Raw genomic sequence first — 13,897 nt, 5'->3', positions numbered from 1 at the left:
TTACGATGTACCTTGTCCTACGTACCACGAAACATTATGCTGATGAACTTTTCTGGACAGAAAAGCTTTAGGTTTGAATAACTTATGGAATGATTTTTCAAATAATAGAATTATACATGATGAAACCTCCCTCACCAAGCAGTGTGGCATCGATGCTTCCATTTGCTTCCTTGTGAAGCGGCCGGAAAGAGTCTACGACCACCCAACAACATAGTTAAGAATGTAGACTAGCAACAAGGAAAGTGGATAAAGCGCATAGGCCACCAATGACATCCAAAGAGGGAAGGTGGTGCGGAAACCGGCAATGAGACCCATCAAAATGCAGACGACAAGTACAACCAGCACCTCAGACGAGAAGTCCCATGTCAAGTCGCGAAAGTAAACAAGACCTAAGAAGACTGCTAGTGAAAGAACGTTAGCCATTGTTACTGACCCATATATCTGCATGCACCACAAAGAACACAAAGATTAGAGACTATATATCGAGATTGGAAACGATTAAAATTAAAAAGATTAAGAGAATATTGATTAAATGATTAAATTTAATATTTTCTATTAGTCGGATAGGTGGTGGTTTAACATGGTATTAAAACTAAAGGTGTTGAGTTTGAACTTTGTATCTATCATTCACCCCCCGCTTCGATGAATTGAACTATTTTACGTATTGAGTTCTACTTATTAAATGCGAGTTTAAACCTACACGTGAGAATGAATTTGTTGAAACTCTTTCAAATTAAGCTTATCTTGAGAGCACATTTAGAATTGCGTAAAGGAGCTTCAAAAATATATTTAGTACTTAAAAAGCTCTTTTCGAGAAAAAAAAAAATGTTGGTTTGGTAAAAAGAGAAATGATAAACATACATTGAACTACACAACTCCTACACACGTTAATACAATCAAATTTTAAATCAATCATTGAATTTGCGGGACCTAATGTGAGTCTCGGAAAATAAGATGTGTATATAAGAGATGTATTTAAATAATTTCTCCCGGTAAAAAATTTTAAAAAAACAGTTTTTTTTTTTTTTGACTTTTTTGCTATAAATAAATAAAAAATAAAAAAAGGGCTATAAACTACGTTTTGGGGGAAAGCTTGAAAATGAGGCTTTCCTAAAAGGCTCTTTTAGAATTTTTCTATAGACAAAAGCTCTATTTTCTGACGTAATCCCAAACAAACTCTGAATCAAGGACTATCCTTAAGACATGCATTGACATGGTGGGAAATGAGTGCATGTTAATTTGTGTCCATGTGTGAAATCCTTCTTCGAGACATTGTAAAAGAGTAACATATGGCTATTCAATCTTCTTCAATCTAAGCTCTCTTAATGCATGTTTTCAAAGACAAATGCAACTATTGGAAACAGTGTTACAAGCAAGGAGAAGCAAACCTCTGAATACATCAAGGATGACATTGTCGACTGCTTCTTTCTGGCAAAAATTAGAGTTGACACTACCTCGCTGGAGCTAGCAAAGGGCAGAATTACAAATGAGACAAAGAATGAAGGAATGCTGGTAGCAGTTGAGAAGTTGTCAACAGCATCCACAAGGGGATCAGCAATTACAGCAGCAATTAGAGTTCCCAGAAGCAACATCAAGCCTGCTTTGGAGGCATGCCACTTGGCAATATTCTCAGTTCCCTTGACAGGCTCACTATTCTGATCACTCAAACGATTTTCTTCTTCCTTTGTTTGCTGCATATGCATTTATAGACTTTCATCACACAGACAGAGACAGGCATGACTGGAGGAAATTATATGAAGTAATATATATACCTGATGAAAATGATCGAGAATTCTTATTGATTGATCATCTTGGCTATCACCGCTTGTTGCAGAGCGCCTAAGCTTTTTAAGCCATCTTGAAATTCCTTCAACAAATTCCTTCACATCAACTTGTCCATCGCGAGATGCATCAAAATCTTTCATCAATTCTGCAATGGCGTCATCAGTAATTCCTATTACCAGAGCTCTTAACTCTGCTTCTGAAAGATACCCATCTGAATTCTGATCAATTGTCGTCTTAAACAACCTGCCATTGTAGTGCAGTAGCAATTGGTTTAGAAACTTAGATTTAGTTCATATTTATTGAATGTCAATGGTTGTATTGGTTATCTGTCTATTCATCCTACAGTGTCTGATTTAAACAGCATAGTTGGTCTAGATTATTGGATCTCAAATTCAGGTTAAATGGAAAGACGTTTATTTTGTCCTTGCCAAAAACACTATAGGCCTTTTTTGATAATTTTTTTTAGTAAAAAAGCAAAAGTACTAACAAATAAATTCAAACATAAAACATTTACAAAATACTCGAAATTACTTTTATTTTTATGTCATATCAAAACACTTTTTCAACCAAAAAGTAAAAAAACTCTCTAAAAAGTGTTATCAAAGGAACACAAAATATTTATAGGCCATGGCCATCTCTTTCGTGAATTAGTGTGCATAACCATAATGTATGTAAGGCAAAGGATGTCATAATTAAGAGCAGCAATTAGAATTAGGATTCGTAGGCTTAGAGAAGCCTTTACTCTTAATGATGATCCTTTGAAAGGAAACTTTCCCTTATTCCATTCCTTTGAACATTTGGATAGTAGGATCTAAGCTTCTTGGAATGCAAGTGTCATGAGGTGCATATTTTCTAAGGAATGACAATCACTAATTTGAATGAATGATTGGAAAGATAGATTCAAATAAAACAGAAAGTTTAACATGCAAAGACTAACTTTTCTATGACATCTGTATTTGGTTCACCATCATCTCTATAAAGTCTTCCTAGGGCACGCATTTTTAGATCTCTTAGAATTCCTGATATTACATGCTTATGCTTTGCGTAAGCAAGTCTTCTCTTCTGAATCCAAGGCTGAAAGATCTGCATTTATGTTTCAAAGGAAGATACTGCATGTAATCATTACAGAATATGGAGCCAAACAAGATTATATCAATCGTTAATAAAATCAACTTGTAAATACCTGATAAAGGCTGTAAGCAATCAATAAACAAATGGACACAACAAGCGAAACCAGAACTGCCAGGTGGCTTAGAGAAGTTTCCTGGAAAACTTGTGGCAATTGGACTATTATTAACGGGATAATAGACATAATCATGATTCTAGCAGCATAGCTGGTCCAGATATCAGTGCTCACCCCAGATCCTGCAAAAATCAAGCGTTTCATGTTATTAAGCATATCCCACGTACAGCAGAAACACTTCCACTAGAAATGTTGCCATAAATAATGGCTGTTGCATTCAATATAAAGCTCCGTTTGTGTTGACTGAAAAGGCCAGGTTTTCTGTCAGAAAATATTTTCAAAAAATAATTTCCTTAAAAATTAGCCTTTGGCTTGAACGAAAAATCAGTGGGCGAAAACGGCAGATTTTGGCAACCTCTAGTGGCGGTAGATTCCCGCAAACTCCAATGGCAGCGAAGAATGAACTACTGGAGAGAGTGCGTAGAAGAAGAAGAAGCTCATACTCGAAAAATAGTTTACAGTTTTGAAAAAAAGAAACTAATTTTACGGAAATTAAATAAGATCTTCTTAGTCGATTGAAAATGTTTTCGATTTAGCCATTATTTTCAGTCGTACCGAACACAAAAAAAAAAAAATTAAAAACTATTCCCAAAAAACATTTTATATATGTTTCAATCCTAAGTTTTTGAACTTTGAAGAAGCGATTCTTCAAAACATTTAGCAATTTGTAAAGCAACTTAAAGTTGATTCATCGATCATCAATAGTGATAAATATTTACTCTAATCATTTAAAACCAGCTGCAGTTGACGATCCAAGTAATAATTTTTAGTAATCTAAGTACTGTTAAAGGATTCTAAAAATGTCATACGCTTATCTTTCTGACAATAAATCCATTACTTAAGCAGTCACTTAATTAACATACACAAACCAAATATATTCTTTTGTTTGAGAAGCATTAGCAGTGGAAAGGAAACAGTTGCACAAACCATGCATCCAAAGGCTTACCGGTGAAGCTAAATGTTTTAGTATCTTTCCCATCTAAAGCAACTGAATTCACATCAAGATCACACTTGCCAACTATTAGACAGCTGCCCCACACAATTGTCAGAAGCATGACGGTTGATCCAGCTAGCAACCCCATCCCTACCGATACCTGACTTTGAGCAGTTTCCGCGCTCCCAGATAGTCCAGATGTTGTGCAAATTAAAACCGGAGGTAATTATGTTACGTTAACCATAAGTTCTACTCACTAAAATAACAAGTAAAAAATCTGCAACAAACAATATCAAGTGTTTTACTTAATTACTAATAATGTTACAGGAAAACTTGGGTACTTAACTCCCTTGAACTCTTATGATTACTTTTGCAATCCCTTTATCAAAGTTTAAAAACTCTCAATTTAGTATATCAAACTTTTAATTTTTTGTAATCTCACCCCTCCCGTTTAGGTTTGGGATATGTAAAATCTGACGGTCAAGGGGTAAAATTACAAACTCCTAATGGAGGGTTGAGTTTGCAAACTTTTTAAAGTTCGATACAATAATTGAGAGTTTTCAAACTTTGAGGGGGATATTGCAAAAGTAATAAAAGTTTAGGGGGTTAAGTGAAGTTTCTCTTAACGTTATTTAGTAAACTGTTATACGACTGCGATACAACTGGCCGGAATGATGTAGCAATGAAAATCAATTTTTTTTTTTTTTTTTTTTTTACGAGTGTTGATCCAATGACTGATGGACACTGCAACATCAACTCAATAATATGAGAGATAATTAAGTAGGTAGCATTACTCTAAACTTTATATATCTTTAGGCAAAATACCTAAAATACAGTATTAAATCAAATTCTGAGTATATTTGACCAGTATACTAAATCATCAAGAATAAATTCTTAGCCATTTTTGAGCAGTCTTGAGTTTTTTTTTTTTTTTTTTTTTTTTTTTTTTTTTTTTTAGATGTGGACAATAAGAAAATTTTGAACATTAAATTCTTACCATATATTAATAATAAATTCTGAGCCATTCTGAGTATTAAAACAAATAAATTCTCAAGTATATATATATATATATTTGAGCAGTACTTAGATCACTCATAATGATTTATCTATTTTTCAATCTAAAATAGATAATCAAAACCCACTTTATCTAGTTTAGCTAACACTTTTCAAGACCTCCCTCCATCAACTTATCTAAATTTATTCTCTATTTTATTAAAATGATATTTTTTATTCAACGAAAATCAGAAGCTCCCTGCCATAAAAATCAGACGAAAATTAAGCGACTTTTGTGCTTTCTTAAGGAATAGTTTAGTATTTTCCAACTTTTTTTTTTATTAACAGGAAAAATGAGAAGAAGTCACAACATATCGAAAAAGAAAGTAGAGTGAGATGGCCTTATAAGTTCTTTCCTCTCTAGTATTTTCTAACTTGACTTGTCGAAGAATATGGCAATCTACTGACACGAGAAGTTTTAAATTTACAAGATGAGAAAAACCGAAAAAAGGACGGCGTTAGTGTGTTACGTATCATAGGTTAAGTATAAGTTGCGTAATATACGCCAGCTCCAACTCGATTGTCAAGTTGTTCAATTTGAGTAAACGTTAGATGTGGACAACAAGAACGTTGTGATAAAGTCAGAAAAGGTGGCTGGAAAAACCAGAAATTTGATCAACATATCCATTTAATTCCATATTTTCTTGTGGACTTTTATTATTTTCAAAGATGTGGAACGTGCTAAATCATCACTTATCTCATAAGTTTAAACTAATAAAAATTGATGAATTTAACTATTTAATTTACATTCTAACACTTTTCTATGTAGGCTCAAAGCCTCAAACTCTCTCTTAATTATAAGTGAAGCTTAACACGTGAAATAGTTAATTAAAATGAAATGTGAGTGACGGAGAAACCATGTTAAATCATCACTTATCTCAAAAGTTTAAGCCGATAAAAATTAGTAAATTTAATAATTTCATTTATGAGTCATATTGTTACTCATCATTCTTCGTCCCATCTCCCAACTATCCCTTTAAATTGTAAATTCACCTATGTATATATTTCTTGGAACTATTATGTGGCCCCAAAGATTTAATAGTGGCCGGATTCACTTACCTACTGTACGGAAATTGGTGAAAGATGAGTTGAAAAATGATTTCTATTATTTCTCTTAATTTATATTCTAACAAAACCCACAAACCCACCTTCGGTGGAAACGGGATAAACTCCGGATATCTGTCCCCTCCGGCAAGAGACAATTACCGCTTAAGATTGCGGTGCTCGTGTATGAAGTCAAATCTGAGCATCCGAAAGTGGTACCCCAAGCCAACTCGGCTGCTGGTTTGTGAACTCTTTTATGCAGTAGGCAAGTTAAACCAATTCAAATTGAGGAAAGAAAATAAAGATTTCATGCGTAGGTGAGTCGATATATATATATATATATTAAAGTATTCAGAAGTAAAGAATGAAACGAAAGTAAATGGTTTATGAAAGTGTTCAGTTGTTTCGTTAACGAAAGTTTCTCATTCATCGAGCAAACAAAAAAGAAGTAAAAAATGAAATTCATTCAGACGGAGTTTGCTTGCTTAATCATGCTTACCCAGGATGATTGTTGCATCAGGAAGAGAGCTCAAAACAGGCAGGAAGAGGCCACCAATGATCCCAGGTCCAAGAATTTTCAGCAGAATCTCACTCCCTTCCGACAACAACTTGGCACCCAAGAACATCAAGTAACTATACACAAGAATGAGAAAAACATTTCCAAAGGCAGTGGTGGTGCATGGCAGAAATCCATACGTCTCCGTGCAGGTATCCGACGAAAACAGGTGGTTAAGATAAAGTAGCTTTGGCTGGTGATGACTATGGATTCCATCGGAGACATTGTCGGACGGCGAGTTGCTTGTAAAAATCGGTCGACTCCGGCAGTGGCCGGCTAGTGTAAGGAAGAAGAAGGCTAGGAAAAAGCATGCAACTTTATTTTCCATGTTTCTAGCTAATTTTCTCTATTCAAAGCTTTTGGATAAGTGTATGTTGAAGTGTGGAAGCATGCAATTTGGTTTTAGGTGAGAACGGAGGTAGGAGAGACGAATTGATGGGAGACTTGGAAGCATTCAAAGTCAACTAATAGAAAGAATATTAGAGAATTAGTATGTATTTGATGCGTGGAAGTACAATGGAGAATAAAATAATACAATTATACAAGTGTTTTTGCTCATGTATTTTGTACTAGGATGTATTATATACCAAATTCCGTGAGCTGTACATTAATGGAGACTCTGAATTTTCAAGTACATGCATTTTCAACAAAATTGACCTAACATTAGTTTAATAAACAATCTCGAGTGATAGCTAATATTCCTCTAAGCCCATTGCTGCTTGATGATAGGTTGATCTGGCGTGGAACTGTTAGTGGTATTTTTTCAGTGCGGAGTGCCTACCACCTGGGCGAAGAAGAACAGGAGAGAAGGGCAGCTCAAAGTTCACAAGTAAGCACAGGGCAGGAATTGTGGAAGGCTCTTTGGACAATGGAAGTGCCAAATGTAGTGAAAATGTTTGCATGGAGAGCTTGTCAAAATATTTTGCCCACACGACGGAACCTATGTAAGCGAAGGGTAATTGAAGATGCTAATTGTCCTTGTTGTGGATTAGAAGAGGAGTCTTTAGCACATGCCCTATGGACTTGTCCAACAGCCCAGGATGTTTGGGGGAGTAAAACATCACCCTTCCAAAAGTGTTGTGGTTTAGGGGTGACTTTCAAGGAGATTTTTGAAGATGGTCTTCAGCGTTTTAGCAAGGAAAATCTGGAACTGTTGGTAGTAGTGGCCCGTGGAATATGGTTTAGGAGAAATAAATTTGTTTTTAAAGGAGCCTTTACCCATCCAGATGAAGTCTATACTGCTGCTGTGAGGTTTATTCGAGAATTCAAGGAGAGCAAGCAATTGGATTAGTCATGCAACCTGTAAAGGGATTTGGCAATAGCCGTGATACAGCTACTTGGAGTCCTCCCCCGAACGGTTTCATAAAGCTTAATTGGGATGCGGCTATCAATAAGATAAAAGGATGGATTGGATTGGGCATCATAGCAAGGGACTACTTGGGGAATTGTTTGGGAGTTCGTAGTCTCACAAAAATCTTGCAGGTGGATGCTAAGATTGCAGAATCTCTAGCTGAATTGGAAGCCGTTCACTTTGCTAGAGAAGCTAGGTTTTTAGATGCTATATTTGAAGGAGATGCAGCCCATGTTATTACGGAAATCAATTCAAATCCTCCCTACCTTTCGAGATCAGGCCATATTTTGGAGAGTATTCATGTTGCGCGGCAAAGTTTACATACATGTAGTTTCAATTTTGTTTATCGTGAAGCCAATTGTGCAGCCCATTGTCTTGCTAAAGAGGCTGCTAGTACTGTGATTGATTTGTGTTTGTTGGAGGATACTCCCACTAGTATCTCCAGTATTGTTGCTAGGGAAGCTGTTTGTCCCTAGATCCTTGCTTTTGAGGGTCAAGTGTATTTTGTCATGAATGAAGAGTATGAGTATTTCTGTTCAAAAAATAAAAAAATAAACAATCTCGAGTGGTGTTAGGGGTACAAACTGATTTGTTAATTTATAATTGATTAAATAATTAAGTACAAAATTTCAGTACTTATCATATAGTCTTAATTACTTGAGAAATGTTTGTTTTTATTCTCCTATACTTTTTTGGTCCATCTCTGTGTAATAGATGTATAAATCTACTATCAAACCTGTAAGATCCATATGTGGCTTCACAGATTTAATGATAGATTTTTTTATTTTTTTATTTTTATTTTTTATTTTTTTTAAAAAAAAAGATGAACAAAAGACGTCTAGGAGAATGACACCAAACACATTTCTAAATTAATCTTTTACTAATTATAAATGTCATGTTAATTTGTAAATGACTTTATAATAAAAATTGCAATACCCCAAACTTTTTTCCACAATCTCACATGTCCTAATTAACTGTGCGTATCTACCTTGTTATAGTTGATAAATGTCAGGCCTTTTTTTTTGGAGCAAATATATATTCAGCTAGTTTTTTTTTTTTTTTTTTTTCTAAGCAACTATAAAGAAAGGAGGGGGAGGGGAAGATATATATGCGGCTAGATGATGTAAAAGACTAGGATATATGGCCAGTTGTGAATACCTAATTAATAAGATAAGCAAGAAATATTCTAAGGATATTTTATTGTAATTTAAATTGCACTTACATGTAGCATATCATTGAAGGAAGATGACATTACAATTTAGAAAGCTAGTGAAGTAGATGTTAGTCAAAAGGTTTGGAGCCTGTTTGGCAACCTGTTTTAGAAACAGGTTTCCTATTTCCAAAACAACAAAATCGATTTTAACATTGTAGCATCACGTTTGGCTACCTGTTTTGAAACAAAAAACATATGAAAACAAAAACTCAAAAAACACAAAATATGAGAACAAGAAATGCCTGTTTTCTCGAAAACAATTCTCATCTACAGTGACGAAACTATGCGGAAAACAACGAAAACACGTTTTGATTAAGTGTACAGTAACTCCAAGGGAAACAGGTCCCGCGTTCAACTCTTGGGAAAGAAAATTAGATGCGTTTTTTATCTCTCCTTTTTTCCCCTCGATCCCCTTTCTCATTCATTCCCATCCTCACTGCATTCCTAATCTCCTTCAATTCCTTTTGTCAAGCTTCCTAATGAATGAGAATCATTGTTTTTGTGACACTTTAATCTTATGGATAACATGATTTTGCATAATATTTGTGGGTAACATTTCTAGGAAACCCTTACGAGATTTCACTCGTCGACTAAGGAGTCTTAGGGGTTTAAGAGTCTTGTTGCATACGCTAAATGCAATCATGTTTCCCATGAAAGAGGAAGTAGAGTAGTTATTTCATTTTGTTTTCTTTTATTTTTGAAAAATAAATATTTGACTTCTAAATACCAAGTGTGTGTTTGTGTGCAACAAAATATCTTCAATGCAGAAAATAAAAGAGACAAAATATTTTGTTGACGAAGTGAAAAGTCTGAGAAGATAAAAACCACTCCGGGGCAGCCGAACCCAGGAAATCCACTATCCAAAGACAAAGTAAGTTACAAAGCACTCGTACTCATAAAACCTATTGCAGTAGTTATACATTTAACTATAACACGAAGCCCATCGTGAACGCTTCCCAACCAAGTCTCTTGTTTGAATGGGTCTTTGATGGAATCATTTTCCTTAGGGTTGACCCCTAAGATAGACTTCACACTAACAAAGAACATACACCGGCAAAGGCTAAAGAGCTAGCGGATCTTTAATTCTCCCTGAACACCCTCTCTAAGCACTATAGAATTTTATACTGAATTCTTACAAATAACAAGCATAGAGCCATCTATTTATAAGCTTACAGAAAACCTAATTCTGCTCAAAATCAGACTCTGGCGAGTTGGCGTTCGGACATAAGTTAGCCTTGTGTGTATCTACCTTGTTAAAGTTGATAAATATCAGGACTTTTTTTGGAGCAAATATATATTCAGCTAGTATTTTTTTTTTTTTTTTTTTTTTTTTTTTTTATAAGCAACTATAAAGAAAGAAGGGGGAGGGGAAGATATATATTCAGCTAGATGATGGAAAAGACTAGGATATATGGCCAGTTGTGAATACCTAATTAATAAGATAAGCAAGAAATATTCTAAGGATATTTTATTGTGATTTAAATTGCATTTACATGTAGCATATCATTGAAGGAAGATGACACTATAATTTAGAAAGCTAGTGAAGTCGTTGTTAGTCAAAAGGTTTGGAGCATGTTTGGCAACTTGTTTTAGAAACGGGTTTCCTATTTCCAAAACAACAAAATCGATTTTAACACGGTAGCATCACGTTTGGCTACCTGTTTTGAAACAGAAAATGTTAGTATGTAGTTGGCTACATTTTGTTGGACAAATCACTTCTATGTAATGATGCTTTTTACAGGAAAGATATTTTATCCAGAGTCCACGCTTCAGTTATGTTATTCAAGAAGACTCTATGAAGATTTCAAGGCAGTTCATTAAAGTTCCTTTGCAACCGTCCAGACGACGTGATATACCGTCCGGACACTTAACTGTCCAAGCATCATCCGTCCGGACGACGAGAACTTTCCGTCCGGACCTTCCTCTATGTCGAGAAGCCTCAAACTGTTCCAGCTTGCAACCGTCCAGACGTTTCAGCAGCACGTCCGGATGCCACTCAGTGTTCGATCAGCTATGGGATTTCTTTCCAAAACACAGATACGAGAAGATCGCTATAACCGTTCAGACGATGTGGATTCTCGTCCGGACGAACTCATCCATAAGGCAAGTCGTGCATTCAAAATCAAGACGTCCGGACAACAATCTTCATGGTCCGGACGCGCGAGCAACATATATGGAATTTGCATGCATCAGATCAACTGTCCAGACGACCATCCCTATGTTCCAGACACGTGAAGCCTTGATATGGAAATTGTGTGCAGCTAAAGTGCGACCGTCCGGACGAGGCTCAAATCAAGAAAGAATTTCAGCGAAATTTTGGAAAGCCAATCGTACTGTTGTTCGTCCGGACGCCTTATGTCTACCGTCCGAACGGCGTCTAGGTATTTCAAGCCTGACGCTCATTTGAACCTGTAGCCTATAAATAGAGGTTCCTAGGCTTGAGAACTGCAAGAATTCAGCATTGAATTCCTTAGTGCTTAGAGTGTTATATTTTAGAATTGTTGTGTTGAGTTAGTCTCTCTTAAGCCGTTGCTGTTGTGTGCTGTTACTGCGTTGAAGTGAAGTTTATCTTAGGGGTTGGCCTTAAGGTAAAGGATTCCATTGAAGACCCCTTCAAGTAGGAGACCTGGTTGAGAGGCGTTCGTGTTGTGTTACATGTTAGAGTTCAAGGTACGACCACTGAATCAGGGATATGTGAGTGCTACGGCTTTGTAAATAGTCTTGTCTTCTGAATAGTGGATATCCTGGGTTTGGCTGCCTCGGAGTGGTTTTTCTCTTAACTGAGTTTCCACTTCGTCAACAAAATATGTCTTATTTATTTCCGCATTTTGATATTTTGTTGTACACTATCGCGCACACTTGTTTAAATTAGAAGTCATTTTAATTTTCAATTGGTATCAGAGCCTGGTACACTCTGGTTAAGATTCATTTCTTGAGTGTTATTTTGTTCTTTTTATATATATATAATGTGTCTGAATCTTAATAATGTTCCTATCTTTGATGGCACAAACTATGGCTATTGGAAGGCTCGTATGCAATTCTTTTTAAAATCCATTGACTGCTGAAAAATTGTTGAAACTAGTTGGACTAAGCCAGCGGATGAAACTCCCGAAGCAGTCACTGAGAAAGACGCACGACTTACTAATGATAATGCCCTTCATGCTCTATGTCAAGCTCTCTCATCGTTTGAATTCGCAAGAATCTCAAACTGTGACTCTACTAAAGATGCATGGCAAATCTTGGAAACAACATATGAAGGCACCAAACTTGTTAAATTTGGCAAACTTCAAATGTTGATTTCCAAATTTGAAGAAATTAAGATGTTGGAAGAAAAGACATTCAGAGGGTTTTACTCCAAAATGAGCGACCTAAGAAACTCAATGGTGAGTCTTGGGAAACCGGTCTCGAATGTAAAACTCATCCGTAAAATTCTAAGATCTTTGCCTAAGCGTTTCAAAATCAAGGTAACAACTATTGAAGAAAGCAAAGATTTGGAAGAAATGAAGATTGAAGAGTTGGTGGGATCTCTTCAAACTTATGAGCTGTCTCTGCCCCCGGTCAAGAAAATGAAGGCCATTGCCCTAAAAGCTTCCAAAAAGAAGGTTGAAGTCTCATCTGAAGACGACTTTGAGGATGAAGAAAAAGTTGTGGCCATGCTGGCAAAAAATTTTGGAAGATTAATGAGGAATGAATGATTCAAGAAGAAGTTTTCTGAAAAAAATAAAGAAGGCCCCCAGAGAATCTGAACCTGAGGAAGCTAAGAAGAAAGATCCTAGAGGCCCAAGATGTTTTGAATGCTCAGGATTTGGGCATATACGGGCTGACTGTGGAAACCTCAAGAAGGGCAAAGGGAAGGCGTACAATGTGACTCTCAGTGATGAGTCTGAAGAAGAAGAAGCTCCTGAGCAAGAAAAATTTCTAGCCTTTGTGGCTCCACTTGTAGAAGAGGAGGATTCTTATTACTCAAAGCACAGTGATGAAGATGAAGAAGAGCTCAAGGAGGCTTACGAAACCCTCTATGTGGAGTACGAAAAGCTGAGGGAAGCTTGCAAGTAGCACATTCATGAGCTAAACAGTTTACAGACAGAGAAAAGCTCACTGTTGCTCAAGATACAGGAGCTAGAGGAGAAGCTGCTAGAGACACAGCTTCAACTGGAGAGGGTCACCGATGAAAAGATGACTCACATGCTATCGATTTAGAAGAGCCCAACTGACAAGATTGGTCTCAGGTTTGTAGCTCCTACTTCTAATATTCCCTCTACCTCCAAGACTGTCTTTGTTAAGCCTAAAATCCCCGAGCCTCCACCCATTGTTGAAGAAAAAGGGAAGGACAAAATCATTGAAAGATGTTTCGGGTGCTCAGAAGCCTCCTACTATCAGAAAATCTCTCATATGTCATCACTGCGGTTTGAGTGGGCATGTCTGAACCCAGTGCTCCCTTCTCAAAGCACAAAAAGCAAAGGTCAAGAAAGAAGTGCCAAGACAAGCAAATTATGGCATAAGACCTTTGGCCCAGTATTAGACTCCATGGTATCAGGCTCCTTATCATGCTCCATGGAATTAAGCACCAAGGCATCGGGCCCCTCAATATCAAGCCCCTTGGCCTCATGCACCACGGCACTAGGCATCTCAGCATCAGCGGCCTCAGTAGCGATTTGTACCTACCAATCAAAGTGGCAAATCCAAGACCAAATCCAAGCACTTTAAAAGGCCACAGA

At 36.5% G+C, this 13,897-nt stretch overlaps 1 protein-coding gene across 1 annotated transcript; it reads right to left on the bottom strand.

Annotated features, from left to right (window-relative positions):
- Positions 1-17: 17 nt before the first annotated feature.
- On the bottom strand, positions 18-6,960 carry LOC133861435 (sodium/calcium exchanger NCL-like). The gene is made up of 7 exons (XM_062297228.1): positions 6,559-6,960; positions 3,975-4,163; positions 2,969-3,150; positions 2,723-2,868; positions 1,773-2,028; positions 1,389-1,691; positions 18-441 (listed from the first exon to the last, which is right to left on the bottom strand). Exons 1-7 carry the CDS (start codon positions 6,941-6,943, stop codon positions 193-195), a joined length of 1,710 nt encoding a protein of 569 aa, XP_062153212.1. The 5' UTR covers positions 6,944-6,960; the 3' UTR covers positions 18-192.
- Positions 6,961-13,897: the final 6,937 nt, after the last annotated feature.

The sequence above is a fragment of the Alnus glutinosa genome, chromosome 2 (assembly GCF_958979055.1).
Source record: "Alnus glutinosa chromosome 2, dhAlnGlut1.1, whole genome shotgun sequence".
Classification (NCBI taxonomy): Eukaryota; Viridiplantae; Streptophyta; class Magnoliopsida; order Fagales; family Betulaceae; genus Alnus; species Alnus glutinosa.
This window is presented reverse-complemented; position numbering and strand designations above follow the sequence as displayed.